Source organism: Leopardus geoffroyi, chromosome A2 (genome assembly GCF_018350155.1).
Source record: "Leopardus geoffroyi isolate Oge1 chromosome A2, O.geoffroyi_Oge1_pat1.0, whole genome shotgun sequence".
NCBI lineage: Eukaryota > Metazoa > Chordata > Mammalia > Carnivora > Felidae > Leopardus > Leopardus geoffroyi.
The window spans coordinates 12,890,817-12,915,552 of record NC_059331.1 but is presented as its reverse complement, the minus strand read 5'-3'; the positions used below and the strand labels follow the sequence as shown (position 1 = coordinate 12,915,552).

Below are 24,736 nucleotides of genomic sequence, written 5' to 3'. Positions count from 1 at the left end.
CCAGAAAGGGGAATCTCAGGGATTACTTTCAGGTTAACCCAGGACAGCGCAGGAGCGCGGAAGGAAGCGCTGATGGAGGAATTCCAGGCACTGGCTGGGCGGGGTCTCCGCGGGCGCTTTCGCACGGCCAATTCTCTGGTTCTTGGACGGAGCGGGCGGGCGGCGCTCTCACAATTTTGGGAAGAAACTGTCGGACCGGCTAAACCCTGCCTCGACCCGCTCAACTTTTTCATTTGTAAAAGAGGGACGAATGCGGACACTCGCCGTCTCCGCGTTGTTCCATCTGTCACAAGTATACATTAAGCGCCACCTGTGCGCCAAGAACCAGAAAGAGTCCCTGCCCTCCCTGGGCTCTCCGTCTAACAGAAGAGGCTACATAGAATGGTCAGCGGTCTGGATGCCAGACAAATTACAGGACGCCCAGTTAAATGTAAATTTTAGATAAACAACCAATAAAGTTTTGGTGTAACTATGGCCCATGTAATATTTGGGACATACTAAAAAACGTATTTATTCGTTTGTCAGAAGTTCATTCACATTCAACTGGAAAGACTGTACTTTTGTTTGCTAAACTTGGCAACTCTATCGGGTCCTCTCTGAGGAGGTGACGTCCTCAGGGGTCCAGGGGTTAACTGGACGGAGAGGGCGCGACGAGTGCCCCATGTAGGTGAACGGCTCAAGCGAAGACTCAGAGGCAGAACCTGCTGTAACTACGTACTCGTCTTCTGTGGCGAAGTTATTGCTACCTGGAATCTCCCCCTACCCGGCCCGCCCCCTCCCACGTCCAGCCGTAGTCAAATCACGCCCAACTCAGATTCCAAACCCCGCCCTTGCATATGGGGAAACTAAGGCTCGGAGGCGGAGAATCCAGGCCCGGGGCGGGCGGGGACGAGACCCAGAATATGACGCGGGCAGGGACGAGGAAGAGGATGCACTTTTGGTGCGGGCGGAGACGAGCACCAGAGAGCGAAGTGGGCGGGCGAGAACAAAATCCAGAAAACAACCCGGGCGGAGTCGAGAACCCAAGAGCGACGTGCGCGGGGACGAGAAGGAGAATCGAGGTTCCGCGCGGGCGGAGACGAGAAGCAGCGCTCGGGCACGCGGGGACGGCGGCCGGCGCGGGCGGGCGCGGCCTTTGTCTCCACCTCCAGCGCGCTCCGCGGCTGCACCGGCCCGATGAGCCCGCGGCCCCCCGGCGCTCGGGCCGCCCGCAGCCCCTGACCTGACCTGCCCTCGCCATGGCCGAAGCCACCTCCAACGCCGGGGGCACGTCCCTGGAGGGCGAGCGTGGCAAGAGGCCCCCGCCTGAGGGCGAGCCTGCAGCCCCGGCGTCCGGAGTTCTGGGTATGTGTGCGGCGGCTGGATCTGACAGGGTTGCAGGTGCCTGGGGTGCGCACGGCGGTTGGACCGGGAGGGGATTGGGGTCAGCTGTCCCAGGCCTGGAGTCCAGTCGAGGGGCCGGTTCTCCGGGCACTGCGGCTGCGGCGGGGCTAGAGCGGCTGGGAAGATGCAGGGGGCGGGGGTCCCAGAGCAGAGACGCGGACACGCCCCTCTGAGAGCCCCGGCCTGGGGCCGAGCCCAGTCACCCCTTGAGCTACCGGATCGCAGCCCGGCAGGGGTGCGCTCGAAAGATCCACTCCTCAGAGGATACAAAATCATACGGTCCTGGGTTCGAATCCCAGCTCGCCTTTGTGACCTTGGGTGCGTGACTTAAACGCCCCGGTCCTCAGTTTCCTCACCTGTGAAATGGGGATAAGAACCGCGCCCAGCTCTGAGGACGCGCTGACATGATGTGGTGTAGCGCTCAGGGCTGCTAGTGAGCGCCCCATCGATCGTGGTTTTGGAGGCGGAGCTGGGCCTCAAGAATGAGTAAGATTTGTAAGGGAGGACCTGGGGGAAGGGCATTTCTGGAGGAGGGCCTGGCTGGTGCAAGGACACGGAGGGAAGGAAATAAGCCGAGGCCAGAGCTTGCAGGCCACTGAATGCCAGGCTGAGTGCTGAGGAGCCCTGGAGAGTGTATGAGCAAGGGCCAGGGCTGGAGGGACTGAACCAGAGGCTGGGGTCCTGGTCGGGGAGTGGCCTGACCTGGGCCCTGCCCCACCTGCCCCCTAGACAAGCTTTTTGGGAAGCGGCTCCTGCAGGCTGGTCGCTACCTGGTGTCCCACAAGGCGTGGATGAAGACGGTGCCCACGGAGAACTGCGATGTGCTGATGACCTTTCCAGGTACTTGTGCCCACTGCCCTGGGCTCCCCTGAGCCGGGCCACCCTGAGTAGGAGTGTGTAAGAAGCCTCAGACCCCTTGTGACAAGAGCCATCAGTCCCTGTGCCCCTTGGCAGACACGACTGATGACCACACGCTGCTATGGCTGCTGAACCACATCCGCGTGGGCATCCCCGAGCTGATCGTACAAGTCCGCCACCACCGCCACACGCGTGCCTATGCCTTCTTCGTCACCGCCACGTATGAGAGGCGAGTCTCTGTCCCTAGCCTCTCGCTGACCCGGCTCCCCAGCTCCCCACCCTTCCAAGCACTAACTGTGAGGCCTAGCACCCTGCCTTTGTCCCAGCTGGCTGCCAGGTATACCAACCCTAGCTCCAGGAAGGTGAGCCAGGGCCTCTCCATGATGCCACCTCCCTGTCTCCCTGGCAGCCTGCTTCGAGGAGCCGACGAGCTGGGTCTGCGCAAAGCAGTGAAGGCCGAGTTTGGCGGGGGCACCCGCGGCTTCTCCTGCGAGGAGGACTTCATCTACGAGAATGTGGAGAGTGAGCTGCGCTTCTTCACCTCCCAGGTGCGGCCAGCTCTGGCTCCCAGTGTGCATCCCTAGCCCTTGGGCTGCTGCTCCCTGTGCTCAAACCCTGTCCCCTTCAGGAACGCCAGAGCATCATCCGCTTCTGGCTGCAGAACCTGCGAGCCAAGCAGGGCGAGGCACTCCACAACGTGCGCTTCCTGGAGGACCAGCCAATCAGTGAGTGGGCGGGACCAACCTCCAATCACACGTGGGGAGTTGGGTGGGGCTGTTAGAGGACAGCCTATCAACGTAAGAGGGCGGGGCCTAGAGCCAACTGATCAAAGGCTAGTGAAGAGTTGGGTGGGGCCTGGAGGCATCAATCAATGAGATGAAGGGGTGTGGCCTTAACTAAGAGGTGGGGCTTACTCCCTGGGAGGCTGGTCCCTGAGAAACCTTTTTCTGGGTCTAGCATAAGGTAGGGGCAGGACCATGGACAGCACTCCATGCACTGGGTGGTGCGGCCCTGGGCCTCAGTTTCCTCTCCAAGAGACCAGCTACCCCAAGTTCACCTCCTGACGCCAACTTTGCACCGATCCTCAGACGTTCGGAGCAGTGACCTGAGGCCAAATGGCTTTATTTAAAAACAGGGTTCTACACTGGCCCCACCCTACCAGGTTTCCTGCATCCTCTCCTGCCTGCCTCTGCACCTCCAAATTCTGAAGGAGAACTAGATAATCTGTCCACTCAGAACTTCTCTCCTGGGAAGGGCCCCTGCAGACTTAAAAGCAGGGAAAAGCTGGGACATGGGTTTTGGCCAAGGGGGCTGGCCAGGTCAGGTAGAGGCAGAAGGGCGGGGCTCACGCATTCTTGTCCCCCAACAGTCCCTGAGCTGGCAGCCCGCGGGATCATCCAGCAGGTGTTCCCGGTCCATGAGCAGCGCATCCTGAACCGCCTCATGAAGTCGTGGGTGCAAGCTGTGTGTGAAAACCAGCCTCTAGGTGTGGCCCCAGGCTGGGGGTGTGTGTGTGTGTGCGGGAGTCTCCGGAGCAGGCAGGGCTGACCAGAACACCCCCCCCCCACCCCACCCCCGCTCTGTGCCCCTGGCAGATGACATCTGTGACTACTTCGGAGTAAAGATTGCCATGTACTTTGCCTGGCTGGGTTTCTACACATCAGCGATGGTATACCCAGCCGTCTTTGGCTCTGTCCTGTACACGTTTACGGAGGCTGATCAGGTGCTGGGAATGGGCTGGGCAGGGGCTGGGGTACCTGAGACACCCTCCTTCCTGGGCCAACCTGGCCAACAGCTCGGCCCTCCGCCATCCCCAGACAAGCCGGGATGTATCGTGTGTGGTTTTTGCCCTCTTCAACGTGGTCTGGTCAACCCTGTTCTTGGAGGAGTGGAAACGGAGGGGGGCGGAGCTGGCCTACAAATGGGGGACGCTGGACTCACCTGGGGAAGCAGTGGAGGAGCCACGGCCCCAGTTCAGGGTCAGTCGTGGGTGTCTGGGTCCAAGGACTCCCAAGAATGAGAGGTGGAGGTGGGGGGCCACTGCAGGGACAAAGACAAGATGTGAAATGGGGCTACGGCATCAGAAAGGGTGTGTCACGTGGGGGGATCTGCATGCTCGGAAGGGGAGGGGTGGGAAAATGCATTTAAGGGCCTGGGAAAGGTGTGCTGGGTCTGGGGGAGGGGGGGGAGCGTCACCACAGAGGTAAAGGCATGGTGGATGGAAATGGAGTTCAGAGCACTGGGAAGGGTGCGTGGGGCAGGGTGCACCTCTGGCCTCACGCTGAGCCCCACCCCCGCCCTCTGCCAGGGTATCCGGCGCATCAGCCCTGTGACGCGGGCTGAGGAGTTCTACTACCCACCCTGGAAGCGGCTGCTTTTCCAGCTGCTCGTGAGTCTCCCCTTGTGCCTCACCTGCCTGGCCTGTGTGTTCCTGCTCATGCTCGGCTGCTTCCAGCTGCAGGTGACCTCTGGCCTCCCCTCCCCCACCCACCCCAGCCCCGGCCTTGGCCCTGACCAGACAGCCACCTGCCCGGGTCCACCCCCCAAGCCGAGCCCAGACGCCGGGGTGACCTGTACAACCTCCGCCCCTGCAGGAGCTGGTGCTGAGCGTGAAAGGGCTGCCTCGTCTTGCCCGCTTCCTGCCCAAGGTCGTGCTGGCCCTGCTGGTCAGCGTGAGCGCAGAGGGCTACAAGAAGCTCGCCATCTGGCTCAACGACATGGGTACGCCCTGCAAGGGGAGGTCCCGCTGCCCTGGGGAGGAAGGTCCTCACTGGCCTTCAGGCTCCCCGCTGCTCTCAGGGGGCCTGGGCCACCTCCTCACTCACCCCCTCGGCCCCCAGAGAATTACCGGCTGGAGAGCGCCTATGAGAAGCACCTCATCATCAAAGTCGTCCTGGTGAGTGGCGGCCAGCAGGCAGGCAGTGGGGGTGGCCTACATGGGGCACGGGGGGGGGGGGGCTCCTGGGGTCAAATTTGCTTGCCTGTCTGCTTCCCACAGTTCCAGTTTGTCAACTCATACCTGAGCCTCTTCTACATTGGCTTCTACCTCAAGGACATGGAGCGCTTGAAAGAGGTGAGACCCCAGCCCACGGCAGTGCCCCCCACAATGGCGGCCAGTGGGGGGCCGGACTTGGCCAAGGGGTCCACGGGCTTTCCAGCCCCTCCCCCCCCTCCTCCATCCTTCTCTCTCTGTCCGTCCGTCCGTCCGTGTGTCCTCTCTCTGCCTGTCACCCACCCCCCATCTGTCCGTCCTCCTGTCCGTCGGTCCCTCCACAGCTCCTGCTCGTCCTGTCCCTGTCCCAGAGCCTCGAGCGGCAGCTTCGGGCGGTGCTGGTCCCGCTCGCGGCCCTGCGGTTCCGCCTGCTCCTCCTCTCCCTCCGGGGCCTCCTGCTCGTGGCCCGGGCCAAAGTATGGGCAGGTGGCGAGCCCACAGGGTCTCGCCGGGGTGGGCAGTGTGGCTATGCTTGGGGCCTCACGCTGAGCCAAGGGTGCATGTTCCCAGGGGCTGGGGCTCTGCTGATGGGGTGCAGATGGCAGGGGCCTCTTGAGGCCCTGGGCACCAGCTGAGCTCCTGGGCAGTGCTGCAAGCAGGGGACCTTGAGCCACGGCAGGATGAGACATGCATTACAACCCCAGGAGGTTGGCTAGGAGCACTGGCCTGCCAGGCTATGGTCTGTGGCAGATGAGTGCTGGTAGAGGCTGAGTGCTGGGGTCTCCATGTCCCGGGACATCCAGAGGGGTGGCTTTAGCAATCGGGTTCAGGGCATGTGTCTGGAAGCTTGCTCCTGGAAGGCGGGTGCCCAGTCCCAGCAGCCTGTCCCGGTGCCCGGGGCCTCGCCCGCCCCCCACGTGGCCTCTCTCCACCCCCTTCCTGCCCCCAGATGCTGGCCACTCTGCTGATCACCCGCCAGTTCCTCCAGAACGTGCGTGAGGTCCTGCAGCCGCACCTGTACCGGCGGCTGGGCCGTGGCGAGCTTGGCCTGCAGGCTGCCTGGGAGCTGGCCCGTGCCCTGCTTGGCCTGCTGAGCCTCCAGCGCCCTGCACCCCGCCGCCTTGAACCCCAGGCCGAAGAGGGTGGCGGAGGCGGCAGCGGGGGCCGCAGGTGTCTCAGTGGGGGCTGTGGGGCACCTGAGGAGGAGGAGGAGGCCACCGTGGAGCGGCGGCCTGCAGGGGAAGGTGGGGAGATGGGGGATGGGCCCCGGGGAGGCAAGGAGGAAGAAGAGGAGGAGGAGGAGGATGAGGAGGAGGAGGAGGAGGAGGAAGATGAGGAGGAGGAGGGTGAGGAGAGCGGCCTCCTGGACTGTGGGCTCCGGCTGAAGAAGGTCAGCTTTGCTGAACGAGGGGCTGGGCGGCGGCGACCTGGCCCAGAGGCCCTCCTGGAGGAGGGGAGCCCCACTATGGTGGAGAAGGGGCTGGAGCCGGGAGTATTCACACTGGCTGAAGAAGACGATGAGGCCGAAGGGGCTCCCGGCAGTCCCGAGCGGGAGCCTCCGGCCGTCCTGCTCCGCCGGGCTGGGGGCGAGGGCCGTGACCAGGGGCCAGACGGGGGCCCAGACCCGGAGCCAGGTTCTGGCGACTCAGCCCGGAGGCAGCGGCGACAGAATCGGTCATCCTGGATTGACCCACCCGAGGAGGAGCACTCACCCCAGCTTACCCAGGCTGAGCTTGAGAGCTGTATGCAGAAGTACGAGGTGAGGAGGGGTCTGAGGGCCCAGGTGAGGCCCTCCGAGGGGCAGGGCCTGGGGTCTGAGGAGGGAGGTGGGAAGGGTGCGATAAAATGGGGCCCTGGATGTGGTCAGGAACTTCCTGGAGGGGGAGCTCTGGGTCCATTCAGGATCGTCGGAGGAAGGCAAGGCTTGAGAGAGAGGAAGGTAGTCTCAGGGAGGAGGCATTCTGGTCTGAGGGAGGGCCGAAGGCCACACCCAGGCACCGACCCGCCCCCTGCAGGACACGTTCCAGGACTACCAGGAGATGTTCGTGCAGTTCGGCTACGTGGTACTCTTCTCGTCTGCCTTCCCCCTGGCCGCTCTGTGCGCCCTGGTCAACAACCTCATTGAGATCCGAAGCGACGCCCTCAAGCTGTGCACGGGGCTGCAGCGGCCCTTCGGGCAACGGGTTGAGAGCATCGGCCAGTGGCAGGTGTGGGGGCGGCCAAGGACTGTGAGCCGAGGCCCCGAGGGAGTCCGGGTGCGCTGGGGAGGGGCAGGAGGCCCCGGGAAAGGGCGGCTGGACCCCACCGGAGCCCCCCCACCCCCACCCCGCGTGTTCCCCTGCAGAAGGTGATGGAGGCCATGGGTGTCCTGGCAATCGTGGTCAACTGCTACCTGATCGGCCAGTGCGGGCAGCTGCAGCGCCTCTTTCCCTGGCTCAGCCCCGAAGCGGCCATCGTGTCTGTGGTGGTGCTCGAGGTGGGGCTGGTGGCCGGGGAGGGGGGCGGGGCGGGGGGAGGAGCTGGGGGGCCCCCCCGCAGGGCGTCCGGAGCCTGCAGCCTCGTCCTCGTCTGTTGTCTCAGCACTTCGCTCTGCTCCTCAAGTACCTCATCCACGTGGCCATCCCCGACATCCCAGGCTGGGTGGCCGAGGAGATGGCCAAGCTTGAGTACCAGCGCCGGGAGGCCTTCAAGGTACACTTTGGGGGGGGGGTGGGGGACGTTGGTGCGGCGCTGGGCTTGGTCTACTCCTTCACTCGGTGGGGCTTCTCCACCCCGCCCGGCTGGCTGGCGGCCGGGTTCTTAGCAGGAGGGAAGATGTGCGGAGCCCAGTGTCATAATTAGCGCTCCGCACCGGCCGGTCCCCTCCCGGAATCCCGGTGGCGTCCGGCAGCAGGCTGGCACTTGTGAACATTTAGTCATCGGCCAGCTCACCGGCGGTGTCCCGTTTGGGGCCAGGGACACAGCTGATGCTTCCTAGAAGCCCGGCTTCTGCCACATTCCTCAGAAAGCTGCAGAGTGGGCCAAGGAGCTCACCAGCGCCGGGCGGCGCTCTCCACAATGACCGAGATGGCCTCTGTCTGCGCTGCCTGGGTTGGCCCCTGGCTCCGGGTGGCCGACGAGTACTTGAAATGGGGCCGGTATGGCTGAGAGGCGGAATTTGCATCGCACTTTATTTTGTTTTGCCATTTTATTCGAAATTATTGAAACCGACGTTGACAAAGCCACGTGGGGCTACAGGCTCCTGGACTGGCCAGCGTGGAGTCTGGCCTGTGCCACTCATGACTCTATCGCTGGTTCTCCAGAAGGCAGGGGACAGTCAAGAACCAATATGTGTTTACCCCCTTTCTCGATTCTTTTTTTTTTTTTTTTTAATGTTTGTTTCTTTATTCCGAGACAGAGAGAGAGAAGAGGATAGACAGCAAGTGGGGGAGGGGCAATGAGAGGGAGACAGGGAATCCCAAACAGGCTCCGTGCTGTCAGTGTGCCCGATGCGGGGCTCAGACCCACGAACCGCGAGGTTATGACTGGAGCCGAAACCAAGAGTTGGATGCTTAACCAACTGAGCCCCCCCAGTCGGTTCTCCTGTCAATTCTCAGAAATTCTCTTCTCGATTCTCAGAAAGCACTGGCATGAATCTGGGAATGCAGTTGGTGCCTAATAAGGGGTTAGATCTCTCCCTACTACCTCAGAGAGCCACAGGGTGGGCTCGGGGATGCAAATGGTACCCAAAAAGCGTTTAGATCTCTCCCCACTTCCACAGAAAGCCCCAGTGTGGGTCCAGGAATGCAGCTGGTGCCCAGTAAGTGTTTGGATCTCTCTCGGCTTCTGCAGGGTGCACCAGCATGGGCCTGGGGGGGGGGGGGGCTCACACACCTTTTCTGCCCAGTCCCTTTAATGGCTCTGTTCTGCCCATAGAGACACGAACGCCAGGCCCAGCACCGCTATCAGCAGCAGCAGCGGCGGCGGCGGGAGGAGGAGGAGCGCCAGCGCCACGCGGAGCACCATGCCCGGCGAGAGCGCGATGCCAGCGGCCGGGAGGAGGCTCGGGCCGAAGGCTCAGGGCTGGACCCTGCTGCCCCTGAGAAGGCCTCTGCCAAGGCCAAGGGCAGTGGGGCAGGCGGCCACGGGCAAGAGCGGCCCAAGCGCCCGGGGTCCTTGCTGGCACCCAACAACGTCATGAAGCTGAAACAGATCATCCCGCTGCAGGGCAAGTTCCTGTCGTCTGGGGCCGCATCCTCACTGGCCAGCGCGGGGGCTGGCCCTGCCGCCCGGCCACCCCCTGCCCAGTCACCCACGGGTAGCGACACCCGCCTGCCAGCCTTCCTCAGCTTCAAGTTCCTCAAGTCGCCTGAGACACGGCGGGACCCAGAGCGTAGCCACTCACCGCCCAAGGCTTTCCACGCTGGCAAGCTCTTTCCTTTCGGTGGGGCCCGGGCTGACGCCGGGTCCAACGGGGCAGGTGGGCAGGCCCGGCTGGATGGGACCCCCAGCGGCGGAGGAGGCCGAGCCCAGCGGAGTGGGCCGGTGGACGAGGCTGCGGCTGAGGAGCCGGACGCCCCCCGGCCTGAAGAGGAAGGCTCAGGTCACAAGCTTTAACTCGGGGGTGGGGACTCTGGGCTGGGCTTTGCGGGAAGGGGTGGGGTGGCCAGGCCTGGGGAGAGGGGCTGAAGGGGACAGAGGAGGCCCGGTCTCTGTACCGGTTGGGAACCTGGGTACGTGGTACGTGGAGCCTCTCAGTCAAAGCCTGCTCAGTATCTCCGGGACCCTTGACAGCCAAAGCCCCCTGTCCCGGCGGCCCTCCCAGGGCACCTTGCCCTCCATGCTCTGGTGCCAGGAGAGATGCAGGAGGCTTCTTCCCCACCTGGCCCAGCCTCTCCTGCCCCTATGAGACCCCACACCCAGCTCATTCTGGGGGGACTGGACCCCCCCCAGGCCTCTATGCAAGTCCCTAACCTGCAGCCCTGCTGTTCAGGGAGGCCTTCCTTGGAGGTGGGGGCCAGGGCTGCCTACCCAGGGAGCTCGGCGTGCTCGGCCACAGGCTGCACCCGGATTCGCGCTGAGCAGAGGTGCAAGCCTCGTGCCCACCCGCCCCCTCCCCACCACCCCCCCAGCCCACCTTGCTAGCCCCAACCCCAGCCCAACCCAGCTCCAGGCTCCAGCAGCTCATCCCCCAGGGAGCCCAAGAGGTGGCAGCTGCAACACCAGGGACGCAGGTCAGAAATCAGAGGGACTTCCTCAGACTGTCCCCTCCCCCCCGTGACGGGGAGGGGCCCAGTGCCCAGAGGCAGGGGATGCACCGGAAGACGCCCACCCCTTGTCACTGATCAGAAGCAATAAGGCCCTCGAGGTGCCTGGAAGCCCGGGAGGGAGCGCGGGCAGGGTCCGAGCGGGGTCCGGCGGCGGGGGCGGCACCCCCCCGGAACGGCCCCTCTCGCCTCCGCAGGGACAGCGCTGGCCCCCGTGGGCGCCCCTGCCCTCCGCACCCGCCGCAGCCGGAGCCCCGCGCCGCCGCCGCCGCCGCCAACGCCGCTGCCCCGGCCCCCGACGCCGCCCGCAGGCTGCTGGCAGTGGGACGGGCCGTGGGGCTGCGGGGGCGAGGGCGCCGCCCCCCGCCAGGCCCCCGCCCCCGCCGCCGCCGAGTGCCCGCCCTGCGCCCTCGCCGGGCCCCCGCCCGCCCCGCAGCCCCTGCCGGGGGACGCCAGCTTCTACAGCCTCCCGCCCCCGCCGCTGCCGCCCGCCTCCGAGCCCCCGGAGCCCCCGGCGCCCTCGCCCAGCCCCAGCCCCAGCCCCCAGGCCGTGTGCTGGCCCAGCGGCTGGCATTAGCTCCACCCGCCCGCCCTGCCTTCCTGTTCTCATATGCAATATCAGTCGTGGACCGGGGCGGCGGCCGCCACCCAGAAAACGCGCTTCGGCTCGACGGCCCCCAGTATTGGCTGCCCCATCCTGGGGCAGGGCCGGGGGCCGGGCCCACCCCTCCCCCCCCATCTGCCGTTTTCCTTTCGACCGGGATGGGGGAAAGGAAACCCCCCAAAACCAACAGAAAACACACAGAATAGGCGATTATTTATTTGTTTTTAATTTATTTTGTCATATTTTTGTAAAACGGCAGAAATGCAATAAAAAGTATATTTCAACAGTGCCCGAGGACAGAGCAGTGGAAGGGAGGGGATCAGGAGGCCCAGTGACTTGTAGTTGGCGCCGGCTTTCGGGGGACCTAGCAGGCCTAGGGTGGGTGCCCCTCCCATCCTGTGACCCTTGGGGGCCTCCTCCTAAGAACTGGGTCTTGAGGCCACAGATGGAAAACTCCAGACTGCGCCAACTCTGAGACGGCCCAGATTTGGGGGCCGAGTCCAGGCCTGGGGCCCCTGGGAGGAGCTGCAGAGCCTGAGGCCCTGGCTTCAGCTTCCTAGACAAAGGAAGACATCTCGAAAGTGTTGAAAGGACTCAGCAGTTTGGGTGCCAGGCCCAGGTCCTGAGTTGGCCTCGGCCCTGCAGGGTGAGAGGTGACACGGTCCTCTGGGCCGCACTCCCTGGGATAACTGCCTCCCAGGCTGCCATCTGAGGAGCCAGAGCAGTGAAAGGAACTTGGGGTATGAAAATCGGAAGGCACCTGGCACCCGAGTCTCGATGTTGAGGGGATGGCACTTTTGGGGATGCCGTTGGGGAGTGGCCAGGATGCCCCACTGTGGGATTGCTGTCAGACCCAAGCTGCTGGGACTCTTTGTTGCGTGGTCAGGGATGGGACGCGGCCCCTCCCCCTCAGAGCTTGATGGGCCCTGCCCCGTGGCTGAAGGAGACCAGGGGGAGCCAGTGTGAGTCAGGGGCACTTTGGAGGGCTGTGAAAGAGAAACCGGGGTTCACTGGAGGCAGGAGAGCAGCCTGTGCAAAGGCACAGAGGTGAGGGAAGGCAGAGTTTGGTGTCTGAAGGAGCAGAGGAATAAGGGGCGGTCCCAGAGGCAGGAGAGCTGGGCAGAGGCTGGCTGAGGGAAACCTGCACCAGGGAGACCACAGGGAGGCCTAGGTGGGCCATGGCCACGGGACCCCTGCCCAAGCCGTGGCTGACACTGACAGGAGATTAACCCAGTCCCTCACAGGGGAACCGAGGCCACAGAGACGAGGGCAGGGGTGCCACCGGCTCTCACTATCCCATACACTTTGAAGCTGAAGTCTATTCACTAACCATCAGTGACACCACGTGCCTGCCTAGGTCAGACCAACCCCTGAGACTGGGGATTCCAAGGAGTCTGAGAGCCTCTGGGGACTCAGTCCACCACAGCACCACCGAGAGCAAGCTTGCATCTTGTGAGCACCTGCCTTGTGACCACAGGGACTTAACACAGGCGTAAATGCCACCCAAAGCTGGGAGGAAAAGCCCCTTGGCCCCACAGGGCACAGCTCGGTGGTGACCCCCAGAACCTTCCACCGTGGGAGGCGCCGGGTGGCCCAGGCTGGAGCAGTCTGGCTCAGGCAGGGACCTCCACGGTGATAATCTGGTGGCACCCCATAAAGCCTGGCATTCCTTCCAGCTCCACAGCCCAACCCCTCACCGCCCTCAAGGCTGTAGTGCTCAGCTCCCAGGCCACGGCCCCCACTTGGGGCTGGTGGGCGGGGAGAAGCAGCGTTCCCCCTGGCCTCAGGCCCAGTGTTTGAGGCCTCAAACCTTCTGCCTGGAGCCTGAATGCCCTCTACGTCTCCAAGCTCGGGCCCAAACCCAGCCTGGCTGACAGCCCGCCAGTGGCTGTGTAACTTGCTGACCGACAGCTCCAGGGCTGGGCATTCCTCAGAGCTCCATGTGCCTCGTCTCTGAACCAGGGGCGCTCAAGGCCATGCCCCCTGGGCGGTCTCCATAGTGGCCGGTGGGCACACCACCCTGACTCAAGGCATCCAGGGTGTGGGGCTGACCACAGTTATGTCCTTGGCAACACGGACCATCTCTCAGGGGTGTCCTGGTCCTCTGGGACACCTTGACAGGTGAGGCATGCGGGGTGGGTCCAGGCAGGTCTTGGCTCTGAGCGAGGCGGCCACAGCAGGCCCGTGAGAGAATCCAGTGGGTCCCAGGGCCCCAGCATGTGGGGGGGCCCTCTTGGCTCCTCTTGGTGGTGATGAGACGACTCTCAGTGACTCCGTCCTCTGGGGCTGAGGCATACGGAGCCAAGACGCGAGGTCGAGTAGGAAAGATCCTTTTATTGGGGTGGACATGGAGCACGCACTAGTCCATGATAAAATGACTTAAGAGAAGGATCCGGAAATGCCGACTTCTCCCCCTGGCACACATTCAGAGCAAAGCCTGGGCACGACACAGGTCCAAGCCAAGTCTGTAAGGCCCGGACTGGAGAGCAGGAGCAGAGAGGAGGGCTCCCACGCATGCTGCCCGGCCACAGCAGGGCCCCAGCTCTAGGCCCTTGCAGACACGCTCTGGTTTTTCCGGAGAAGAACTGGGGGCTTGTGGGGGCACAAAGGGGGTTCTTGGGGGGAGGGGTGGTGAATAACAATGTTTTTTAAAAAGCATCTACCAACATCACACTACTGGGTCTGACGTCCCCTTTAACCATCGCTTGGTACATTTTACAGCATAAATAAAAACTCAAGGAAAATAAATACATCGGCTCCTATGAGGTTGGAAGTGGTATGGATTGTAGGGCGGGGGGCGGGCCGGTGGGGGCAGGGTGGGGGGCGCTTACACAAGGCGGGCGGGCGAGGAGCAGACAAGACAGGAGGCGCCTGTGGGGAGCGAGAGTCTTAAGTGTCCTCGTGCATGTCCGGGCTGTCGGTCCGTGCGACCTTGCGGGGGGGCGCCGAGCTCTCACCCTCAAGGTCCACTTGCTCCTGGTCTCTCTTCTTGGCGGCGTTCTGAGAGGCAGGGCAAAAGGGGGGGCACGTAAGTCTTCATCTGGGTGAGCCCCTGAAAACCTGCTGCCAGGCCTGCAGCTGGGCACTCAGCCCAGGGCCTCCCCTGCCTGCCGGACCGCCCCGGGCTAAGCCACAGTCTTCGGGACCGCCAGCCTCAAACTGCCAGGCATTTCCCGGGCCCTGTGAGGAGTCACCACGGCCGGCTATGACCCACACTCTGCACGGAACACTCTGGGGAATAAGCCACCCAGCCAGAGGGCAAAGAGCACCCATGAGCCACCCAGGGAAGGCGTGCATTGCCACAGAAGAGGAAAGCAGGCCTGTGTGGGAAAATCTCTTTTCCCCCACGGTGGGAACCCAGGTCTGCCGGGGCTGGGGAGGAGGACAGGGTGGGCCACGCAGCTGAGATTTTCAGAGCAGTCACTTCATCATGGGGTCCTCCTCCAACCTCACCCACAGCAGGCCGCTGTCTGATGCTCAGTGTTAGGCAAAACCCCCCCAGACTGACTGTGTTGCAGAACGCACGCGAGTTTTCATTAAAGAAAAAGAAAAAAATGTCCTGTGTAAAAAGGCAGCCTCGGGATGGGGGTGGCAAGACCTTTCACTGCAACTACACCCTGTTGTGTTGCCTGGAATTTTTTTTTTTTTTTAATGTTTAGTTATTTTTGAGAGAAAGAGAGAGAGAGAGTGAGAGCAGGGGAGAGGCAGAGAGAGGGAGACAGAAGATCTGAAGTGGGCTCTGTGCTGACAGCAGAGAGCCCAATGCGGGCTCGAACTCACAAACCACAAGATCATGACCCGAGCTAAAGTCAGACACTTAACCGCCCGAGCCGCCCAGGCGCCCCATATTGCCTGGAACTTTAATCATGTGACATTTCACCATTAAACAAAGATTTTCGGCAATAACACTAAAGTCTGTTTGCTGCCCGGGCCATGCTGGCAGGCTGTGGAGAGCCAGGCCTCAGCGGCAGTCAGGCCTCTGTACCTCCTGACAAGCTCCTACCCATCCCTGAACGCCAGAACCGTATGGCCTTGGCACGCCGTTCACTGCTCTGAAATGCTCTTCCCTCCCCTAGACTGCCTGGCAAACTGCTATTCAGCCACCAAACATCCCCCACTCAGAGCCCCTCTGCTGGCCATCACCGTTGCCATGAGTTCCGGCACCTGACCCCAGGCACCTTACCTTTTTGTCCCATTGCTGATGTAGGTAGCGCAAAAGGATGTTTGTCTTTTCTGTCACAATGACTGAGGAGAAAAGGCGGAGAAAGTTGCAGGAAGAGGCTGCAGGTGGCCCAGCCCCCACCCCGGCCTGCGCTGCCCCTCCCAGGACAGGCCCTCGCCCCTCCCTGGTCTCCAGCCTGGCTCTGCCTGGGTGACTGCGTGGGGACTCCGAGTCTGCACCCCCAGCGCGGGAGAGCTCGGGAAGCCTGGTGTTTTTGCTCCAACACACAGCTACTACCGGGGGCCTGAGCCGGCTGCTCCAGCTGGGCCCCTGCTTCCTAGGGAGCCCCGGGACCTCCGCCGCACTTGGGGCTCCACCCCCAGGTCGGGGAAGGAAAGCCGGTCCAGGCAGACCAGGAACACAGACCTATACAGCTGTGCCCCGGTGAGCACAGAACCCACCCATCGAGGTCCAGGTAGGTTCCTTTCACAATTAAAATAAAACACAACCACGATAACCTTCAGGTCGTCCTGCTCTGCGCACTCTGTGCCTTTCTCTGCGGGCCCCTCCACCTGGCCGCCCCCCTCCCTGAGCTGCCCACCCCAGGCTGGGCGGGGACTCCTCCCCACAGTACGCGGCTCAGGGTCTGCGGCGCGGTGCTGGCAGGGGACACCCAAACTCATGGGAGGTGAAGGGGAGGGGGCCGGCGAGCAGCAGATGAGAGCTAACGAGGGCCCCCTCGGGGCCGCATGTAGACGCCAGCATGTGGAGATCAGGAGGCTCCCGGAGAAAGCCAGGCTTCCAGCTGCTGACAGGCATCCCGGAGCTCACCACCCACACCGCCCTGGGGCCCTTCCCCTCGGCAGCAAGGCTGAGACAGGCTGACAGAGGCCACTTACTCTGTTCAGATGGGTACTCCCGCGTGGGCAGGTAGACTGAGGGACGACGGTTCTGCAGGAGAGTCGGGGAGTGAGGAGAGCAGGCGGGCTGACTGGGGTCCCCCACCCCTCACCTGGGCACCCACCCTCCCACAAAGACAACGGTGTGCAAGGATGTGGGCAGGGCTGGGCTTGAAGACCAGCCTGCGTTCCTGGCGGGACCTGGACGGTGTGTCCACGTCGTGCCCTGCCCCCGCCCCCCCCCCCCCCCCAACCCCGGCAGCTCCAGAACCACTCCCAGCGCCCGGAACGCGTACTCACCGAAGCTTTGCACACAGAGTCGGCGTGAAATCGACTAAAATTGCTTTTGTTGTAGACAGGCAGGCCTTTCAAAAAATCTGCCTAGAAGACAGGGAAGATGGTAAATGAGACAGGGCAGCAGGTCGGGCCATCCCTGGGGTGCCCGTGGGACTGGGCTTCCAGCTGACTTCCAGTTTCCTTCCTCAGGTCCTCCCGTGACGTTTTCCAGAATGCACCCTTAAGCTGGCTACCTGAGGTGCACACTGTTGGGGCCAGAAAAAAGTAGCCCTGGGATAAGTGAGCGTTCTCTTCTGGGGTCCTCACAACAGCCCGGTAACCAGCTGAGAGGGGGGAGAGTGGAGGCTGAGCAAGGAGCAGGGCAGGGAGTCGGACCCGGGCCCAGACCTTCCCTCTGTGCTTGCTGAATATTAAACACCTGGTCTCGTTTCCACATATCCACCTTGACAGAGACGTGGGATGGAAAAGGGCTCGGCTACCCTAAAAAACCCTGTGGGCCAGACTGACCATAAACAGGGGTGGGGGAGCAGGGCCCTGGGTGAAGGGGAGAAGGCAGCCGGGACACAGGCTGCTGCTGTACGGACACGGGAACCCAGGGTCAAATGAGCTCCCAAGTCCTAAGAAAACTCAGAAATCCAAGTCTTAGCATGCCGTCACCAGGTTGTTCAAGGTGGCTGGGCTTTTCAGAAAATGCTGTGTGGACCGAAGCAGACAGGTCTGTGAACAAGAGTCAGCTCAGGGGTTGCTCCTGGGGTCCACCGAACTGGAGGCCGCTCCACGAAGGGAGAATGGCCCGTCCATGGCACGGAGCCAGGCCCGTGCGGCTGCCGGGAGCCAGCACCAGAATTCATTCACAGCCCCGACCTATCGAAAGTCCTTCTTCTCTGACACTTTGGCATGAGCTGGGCAAGAAAGGGTGAGCTTTCTGGAGGGGAAAGGCCCTGACTCTGGGAAGGAAGTGACTCTCAGCCATAAGACGGGGGCGAGAAAGGCCAGTGAGAGCCAGGTCCACTTCAGGAAACTGAGGCACAAGAGCCTGAGGGATGCTTGGGGAAGGATGATGGCCAAGAGTTTGGGGTGACTTCTTAGCAGAACAGGAGGGCGGCACTGTCATCAAGCCTGGAGTGGGGCAGGTGGGCAGGGGTTCCTCACATGGCCCGCCAGGGGCTGGAGTCACCCCATAATAAAGACGAGGAAATGGAGGCAGAAAGGTCACACAGTCCTCATCTGCATTCACCCAGCCCCACCAAGAAAACAAGAAACCAGATTTTACCCAGGTTCACCCAACCTCAGAGGCCAAGCTCCTTGTTTACACGACATGCCAGTGCCTCAGTTTCCCTTCCTGAAAACCAAGGCCTCAGAGGCCCTGCAGGTCACATTAACCCTCCCTTGGGAGATCCATCCGCATACCTGAGCCAGAGCTCAGCAACGTCAGGGAAGCAGCTGTCCAGGTGATGCCCCCACCCTCTAGGGCAGGTGAGAGCAGGTGTTCCCACCTCTGTAGGGCCCAGCCCTCCCTCTCCTGGGCCCTAGCGAGACCTCGGTGGCACGGACCGGCTAGGGAAGCTGGAGTGTGGGTCAGCCTCCCCCACCCACTCAGGAGGCGTGACATCTGGGTGACCCACTGCCCTGGAGCCAGCTCAAAGCCCCTCAAATTTGCCTCCTCCATCCCAGGACCCCTGCCCCAATTCCACCCCAGACGGCGGAGCCAAATTCATCCATCCAGCAAGGTTTTCCTCAGGCTCCTACTATGTGGCAGGCCCTGCACCAGGCAGCGGGGCCCTGGGGGGAAGGCACAACAGACCCGCTCTCGGCCCTGGGAAGCACGGAGCACACAGGGACACAGGTGAGACTCGAAGAGCTGGTGAGTGCTGAGTGGCCATGAGGACAGGGTGTCGGGAGGGGACTGTGAGATCCAGGACAGCACTGGGGAAAGCTGTGACTGATTTGGGGGCTCAGGAAGGGCTGCCCAGAGGCAATGATGCAGGCACTGAGACCTGAAGGGTGACGAGGGGCTCCTGTCCCTGCTCAAGCCCCTCCAAAGCCCTGGCTCGGCTTGGCCCATGCTGTCCTCCTGCCACAAAGCCCCTCCATCTGTGCTGGTCCTGGGCCACCCTCGCAGAGTGCCCCTCCCTTCTCCATGCCAGAAACACCCACCAACCTCTCTGCTCAGCTCCAAACCCCCTCGGCCCCTTCCCTCTCCCCACGCTTTGAGAACCTCTGCTAGAGCCAAAATCACACCCCGATGAGGTCACTCGTTTCTATGTCCATCTCCCTCGCTGGACTGGCTCCTCCCTGAGGGCACAGGGCAGGGCAGGGCTGTCTCCATCCTGGACCCCTGGCAGGGCTCACATGGAGCCAGGTGGCAGAGTGGTGAGAGGTGCAGAAACCCCACAACCTGCACTCAATCCTGGTAGGGGCCCTCATCGGCTGGGTGACCTGGGGCAAGTGGCCCCCCCGGCCCGGGAAGGAGTTTCTCACAGAGCTCCCTTGAAGGCCAGCTGTTAGCATCAGTGTGTCTGTGCTGAATAAATGAATGAAGATGGGATGACCGGTACTTCCTGTCAGCCAAGCAGGAAAACAAGGCCTCGGGCACAGGAGAGAAATCCTCACGCCAGCCGGCCAAATCCTAGCCAAAGTTGGGCCCAGAAGCTGTGCATCTGCCTCAGCAGACACTCACCGAACATGTGTGTGCCATCCCCAGGCAGGCAGTCCACCAGTGAACCCACCCAAAGAGAGAGGAAAAGAAATAATGTGCCAAGAGAGGAGAGACAAGGGGCCTCCTGAAGTCAGGAAGGGCTCCTCTGAGGGGTGATGTTCACAGGAGAAAGAACATTCCAGGCAGAAGGAGCAACAGATGCAAAGGCCCTGGGGTGGAAGGGACTCAGTGTGGGGACATGAAAACAAGGACAGTGTGGCTGCAGCTGGCAGAAGAGATGAGAACAGTAGAGATGAGATCACAGAGGTAGACGGGGCCTTGGGGGCGAGGGGGCAGCTGGGGTCTCATCGGGGTTACAAGAAACCCCCAGAGTGGGGCACCTGGGTGGCTCAGTCGGTTAAACATCAGACTTCGGCTCAGGTCAAGATCTCATGGGTTCCTGAGTTGGAGCCCCACTTCGGGCTCTCTGCCTTCAGCGCCGAGCCTGCTTCAGATCCTCTGTTCCCACCCACGCCCGCCCCTCCCCTGCTCAGACTCCTGCACAAACTTTCCCTCTCTCTCTCAAAAATAAATAAACATTAAAAAAGAAAGAAACAAAGAAAGAAAGAAAGAAAGAAAGAAAGCAAGCCCCTAGAGTATCTTATATGCTAGAAAGTGGTAAAATGAGATTTACATTTTAAGTTACAAGCTCGCTCTGGTTCTGGGTGAATTACAGGCTGCCGGGGCGGGGCGGGGGGGGGTGGGTGGGCAGGATGGAGGTAAGGTTACCAGGGAAAAGGCTGGGGCGGGCGTCCAGACAAGTGGTGGCAGGGCCTAGACCAGGGTAGGGAACTGTGGACGAATTCATGATGCATCCTAGAGGCAAAGCCATCAGAACTATGGACTGGACGTGGGGGACGAGATTGCAGCAATGAATCAAGGGACAACACCCAGGCTTGGGGACCCACATGCTAAGGACCCACTTTCCCCTCTCCTACTTCTTTTGCCTAACCCTCACCACATCCTGTGGGTTGTGGGCTTGGGCCCTGGGTCCAGGGACCACGGGGTTTTGACTTGCCCTGCAAAAGCTTGCATCACCTCTGTCAGCTCTGGGGTGGGGGTGGGGCCTTCAGCACAACTCTGATGCCAAGTCACCATCCCCCTCTGCAGGCTGGGGGACGGACCCCAAAGAACCACTATAACCAAAGCCAGGATGAGCGCATGGCCCAACCAGCTGGCATTATTCCCACCTCAAGATGAGAAGCCAGCTGGGAGAAGATGTCACCAGCCCCAAGTCACCCAGCTCATCTGTTGAGCGTTCACTGTCCTAAGCCCTTCACGAAATCAGTTCTCTCAATTGTCACAACTCTATCAAGTCTGGACTATTGCTACCTCCATTTAACGTAGAAAGGCCTGGGATCGGAGAGATGAAGTTGTTCCCTCCTAGGGGCAGGTCCGGGCCCGGAATCCTGGGGGTGGGATCAGGGCTCTGGGGGACCTGGGCAGTCTGTGATGTCGCACTTCCTTTGGCTACAAAGCCCCACATGTCACGAAGTCAAGCCCCCTCCCCCGCCCCAACGCCCAGGCCAGCTTCCCAAATCCTCATGAACTGGAGACACCCAGGCCGGGGAAGCTGAGGACAAGGCCTGAAATGGGGGGGTCTCAGGAGACCCCATCCCCACCCCCACCGATTTCCGGGGGAGCAGCGACCCGGAAATGAATGGGTTGTCAGGGCCTGGAAGCCTACATGGGGTCAGGGGTCGGAGAGAAGGAGCTGGGGTGGGGTCAGCAGGAAGCTCACAGCAGGGTCCCGAGGTTGAAGGTTATAGGGCAGAGCGAGAGGCGGGGCGGGGCCTGAGGGGGCCGGGCTGGGAGGTGAGGGGCTTCAGGGATTACTAAAGGTGGGTGGGCCCGCGGCGCCATTTTGTCGAACGGAGGGGGAGTACGGGCCCGGCAGCCTCTCTCACCATCTTCTGTTTCCTCCGTCGCTGCCTCAGCCACCGCCTCAGCCACCGCCGCCGCCACCACAGCCGCCTTCTTAGCCGCCGCCGCACAGTAACTTCCAGCCACGGCACAGCCCACACTGATGGCGCCGCCGCCTCCCCTCATTGGCTTGCACTCTAGCCCCGCCCCAAGGATAGCGGCCTCTGCGCGCTTCCATTGGCCAGATCCCACTAAGTCACGCGTCCATTGGCCACCACACCTCCTCCTTTGGTGGTCAAGTTCGGTTGAGGAAGCAAAACCCCGCCCGGGAATTGGAGGCGAAGGCGCAAAATCCGGAAGTGGGCGGAGGCCGTGCCCCCGAAGTCTCTTGGGATTTGTAGTCCACAACTCCGGGAGGTTCCGCTAGTCTCTCGACTTTGTAGCGTTTACTTCACTTTTTCATGTGGTGGCTCATGGAGTTTCCACAGCAGCCCCGGAAGACAGGGACCCACCGTAACACTCCCGGCCTCCTCCCCAGGGTCCTAACCTGTTAGCAGATCTAAACTGTTCTGCACTTGCTGCTTAATATCTTTCAACCGACAGCTCAGATTCTCTTGTCCAAATGCCCCCGTGGCTCCCCAGTCCCCCAGGGATGCAGTCCCATCTCCCTGGCCCCGAATTTTGGAACCCTCCGGCATCTCTCAGGCACCTTTTATCTTGACACCTGGGTCTAATCCCTTCTCCCTTTGGGCCCTCCCAGATCCTGGTACTTCTCCCAGGAAGCCTTCTCTGATTTCATTCTTCCCAAGTCTAAGCCAGGCACTTCCTCTAGAGTCCCACAGCCCTCGCAATCCTCCTCTCAGCCCTGACTCCGCTGTCTCCGAGCTGCCTGGGTACAAATCAAGTGCTCCTACCCTGCCCACCAGACTGATAGCCTGCCAAGGACAAGGACCCGACACCCAGTACATAGGAAATACTTAGTAGTAGTATTAAGTGGAAACCATGAAGTATTATTATTCCAACAACACAGCAAAGGATTTGAAACGAGCACCTCAATTCATAGAAGCCAAATGAGCCTCAGAGGGTTAAGGCCTTTGCTCAAGGTCATACAACGCATCCCCAAGGAGCAAGTGAATTCCAACACCAACCCCCTCCCCACAAGCCTCCCCAGACCTGTGGGAAATTATGACAGGTAGAAGACAAATGGAAATTCGGACATTTATTAGACACTTAATGGTATTAAGGAACAACGTTAACCATTTTTTTAGGTGTGAAAAGTTGTTTTGATTAGGTTCTTAAAAGGCCTGTCACCAGGCCTGGAGTGTTTAAAAAGGCTTTTTCTAGAAGAGATGCATTCTGATATACTTACAGAAGAAATAACCCGATGCCTGAGATTTGCTCCAAAATAACACAGGAGGGGGCAGGTGGGTTGTGGGTAACTGGTGGTCAGAGCTGTGTACAGAGTACACGGGGTTCACTGTGCTATTCAGTGGGCTGTTGCCGTATGTTCAAAATTCTTCCTAATTCAAAAATCGTAGAAAGGGACTAGGTCTGACTTCCTACTCCCACTCTCAGTCCAGCCCCAGACTTCTCCCCCTGGGCCAGCCCCCCAATTTGAGGTGCACGCATGTCTGAGTCGTCCGGGCTCCCCACAAAAGCAACAGCAAGAGAGGTCCCAGGAGAGACAAAGGCTTTAATGGGGGTCCCGCGGTCGGCGTCGCAATCCTCAATGGCTCAGAGACTTCCGGCCTTTGTGCATGCGGCGAAGGATGACCTGGACGCCGGCCGGCGTGCTCAAGCGCCGGATCCAGCCGTGTTTGTGCTTGCGTTTGATGTTGCTCGGCTGATACTCGTTCCCGCGCGCCTTTCCCCGGTTCTGCTGTGCGGCGAGGAGTCCCCAGGCGTCGGGGAGTCCCAGCCAGGCCCGGGGCTGGAGCCACCTGCGGGGGTAGAGAGACGGTGCGAAAGGTCAGAGGGGGAGCTCTGTGACTTCGGCGTGACGCTCAACCAGTCTGGAGCCTCGGCTTCCCTATCCGTGCCGGGACGGAGCCTGGCTGCAAGAGGCGCTCCATAAAGGCGCAAGGCGTTGGCAAGTCATGTTGTCCGTGTACAGCTGGCACCAGCGCCGGACACCGCCGTTACTTCCAAATTTGGGGAAGGATCCCCCTAAGGACTCACCTCAGGCGGCCCGACTGGCGACCTAGGGATCCGACCAAGAAAGCCATGTCCAGCCGCACGTCGCGCGGTCCCCACGCCGGCTATTCCAAAGCTTATAGGCTCTGCCGCTGCAGTGCGAAAACTTATGGGAAATGTAGTTTCTCCCACAGCGGAGCCCAATGGCCACCGGGTCCTCCTGGAGTTGCATTTCTGCGCCTGCGTCCCATCGGTGTGCGCGTCCTTGCCGGCAAGGGAGTGTACTTCTTCATGTCGACCAACAGGTGGCAGACGAACGGCACTTCTTCGGCATGCGCCTGCGTACAAGACGTTGCTGGGAGCCGTCGTTCCTTCTCCCGTCGACCAGCAGAGGGTGCCGGGAGGTGACCGTGGGCGCAGCTGGGGGCAGCCTCAGGAAACGGCTGGTTGATCCTCCTTCCCCAGCAGGAGGCAGGCAGATGGCACACAGCTGGCTGGCAGCATTTCTAAGGGCCCAGCCAAGTCTCTGCTCTTTGGCGGGGTGCCCGGGAGACCTGAATTGATGTTGGCCGGATGTCCTTGGGGTGGTCCCTGCTCCTCTTGGGGATTCAGTTTCTCAGTGTAAAACTCATGGGTTTCAAGCTTGCCCTTGGTGGTGGCTCCATTCAGGCCCTAGAAAAATTTTTTTCTAATACTCATATCCAAGCCCTTTCCCTTCTCACACAGCTTCTATGGCTCCCCATTGCCCCACGAAAAATAACCAGCTCCTCTGGCAAGCATATGAAGCCCTCCACACACACACACACACACACACACACACACACACACACACACACAATTTCAGCGACACTTTCCAATGCCTGATGTTCCCCTATTCATCTCCCCCGTCCCCATTCATCTTTTAAAATCCTCGGATATTTTCCTCTTCCCCAACCCCCTCCCTCCCTTTGGCCCAACCGTGCCCCCGTATAGCTCTCCCCAGACTCTCCCAAAAGCCCAGGGACCCCTCAAGGGCCAGGCTTGGGGCTGAGTCGCTGCAGGCTCCCCAGAATCTCCCAACTTGGAGGGCCCAGAGAGGGGTGAAGGGGACTGTTTACTGCATGAATCAACTGTAGTCTCCCAGGAGCACCCTGAGTGGGCAAGAGTGGGTGGTGGGACCTAATCCAGCTCTGGCAGCAAATTCCAGGAGCTGGGAGTGGGCAAGGAATGGTTAACCCCTTGTCCTCTGAAGTCCATCCAACCTGCACCATCACTTAGCAAACCACTACTAAGTGAGTAGTAGTATACTACTAAACCAGTACAATAATCGTGTCAATAATGTATTGAGCACTTATCGTGCTGGGTGTTTTTAGCTGCATAGCAAACTCAGGGGATTAATTTCATAGAGAAATAAGGAGTCTCAGAAAAGTGGCTTGCCCAAGGTCACATATCAACAAAGGGCAGAGACTCAATTTGAACCTTGGGATCTCTGACTCCAGCTGGGACCACGGAGTCACCGGTTAAATTGACCAACGGTTAAACTGGCTCGTGTGTGAAATTCCAATTCATCTGTTTAAAGGTTTAACGAACAATAATTTCCGGGACTTGCTATCACAAAGCCGTGGTTTTAAGTCCACCTCTGCCCTACAGTCCCACATCTTGCCTTGTGACTTTGTGCCCTT

General features: G+C 61.0%; 3 protein-coding genes across 7 annotated transcripts; 1 reads left to right on the top strand and 2 right to left on the bottom strand.

Moving 5' to 3' along the window:
• The first annotated feature begins 1,000 nt into the window (after positions 1-1,000).
• Positions 1,001-11,231, top strand: ANO8 (anoctamin 8). 4 transcript variants are annotated; one of them, XM_045492488.1, is made up of 19 exons: positions 1,003-1,344; positions 2,113-2,223; positions 2,338-2,470; positions 2,651-2,789; positions 2,870-2,966; positions 3,611-3,727; positions 3,837-3,964; positions 4,059-4,220; positions 4,550-4,702; positions 4,836-4,962; positions 5,082-5,137; positions 5,240-5,314; positions 5,518-5,649; positions 6,123-6,932; positions 7,189-7,380; positions 7,518-7,649; positions 7,754-7,864; positions 9,089-9,755; positions 10,617-11,231. In XM_045492488.1, the coding sequence occupies exons 1-19, from the start codon at positions 1,239-1,241 to the stop codon at positions 10,994-10,996; spliced, it is 3,828 nt and encodes a 1,275-aa protein (XP_045348444.1). In that variant the 5' UTR covers positions 1,003-1,238; the 3' UTR covers positions 10,997-11,231. The 4 variants fall into 4 exon arrangements, 3 of the variants coding, with proteins under 3 accessions (XP_045348446.1, XP_045348444.1, XP_045348445.1); XR_006715784.1 differs by having other exon boundaries at positions 1,007-1,344; positions 9,089-10,520; positions 10,617-10,694; XM_045492490.1 differs by lacking the exon at positions 4,059-4,220 and having other exon boundaries at positions 1,001-1,344.
• Positions 11,232-13,337: 2,106 nt separating this feature from the next.
• On the bottom strand, positions 13,338-21,123 carry DDA1 (DET1 and DDB1 associated 1). 2 transcript variants are annotated; one of them, XM_045492492.1, is made up of 5 exons: positions 20,987-21,123; positions 16,385-16,465; positions 16,085-16,136; positions 15,207-15,268; positions 13,338-14,023 (listed from the first exon to the last, which is right to left on the bottom strand). In XM_045492492.1, the coding sequence occupies exons 1-5, from the start codon at positions 20,987-20,989 to the stop codon at positions 13,913-13,915; spliced, it is 309 nt and encodes a 102-aa protein (XP_045348448.1). In that variant the 5' UTR covers positions 20,990-21,123; the 3' UTR covers positions 13,338-13,912. The 2 variants fall into 2 exon arrangements, with proteins under 2 accessions (XP_045348448.1, XP_045348447.1); XM_045492491.1 differs by lacking the exon at positions 20,987-21,123 and adding an exon at positions 20,412-20,542.
• A 1,023-nt stretch (positions 21,124-22,146) lies between these two features.
• On the bottom strand, positions 22,147-23,427 carry MRPL34 (mitochondrial ribosomal protein L34). Its single transcript, XM_045492487.1, has 2 exons — positions 23,121-23,427; positions 22,147-22,882 (listed from the first exon to the last, which is right to left on the bottom strand). The coding sequence occupies exons 1-2, from the start codon at positions 23,165-23,167 to the stop codon at positions 22,669-22,671; spliced, it is 261 nt and encodes an 86-aa protein (XP_045348443.1). The 5' UTR covers positions 23,168-23,427; the 3' UTR covers positions 22,147-22,668.
• Positions 23,428-24,736: the final 1,309 nt, after the last annotated feature.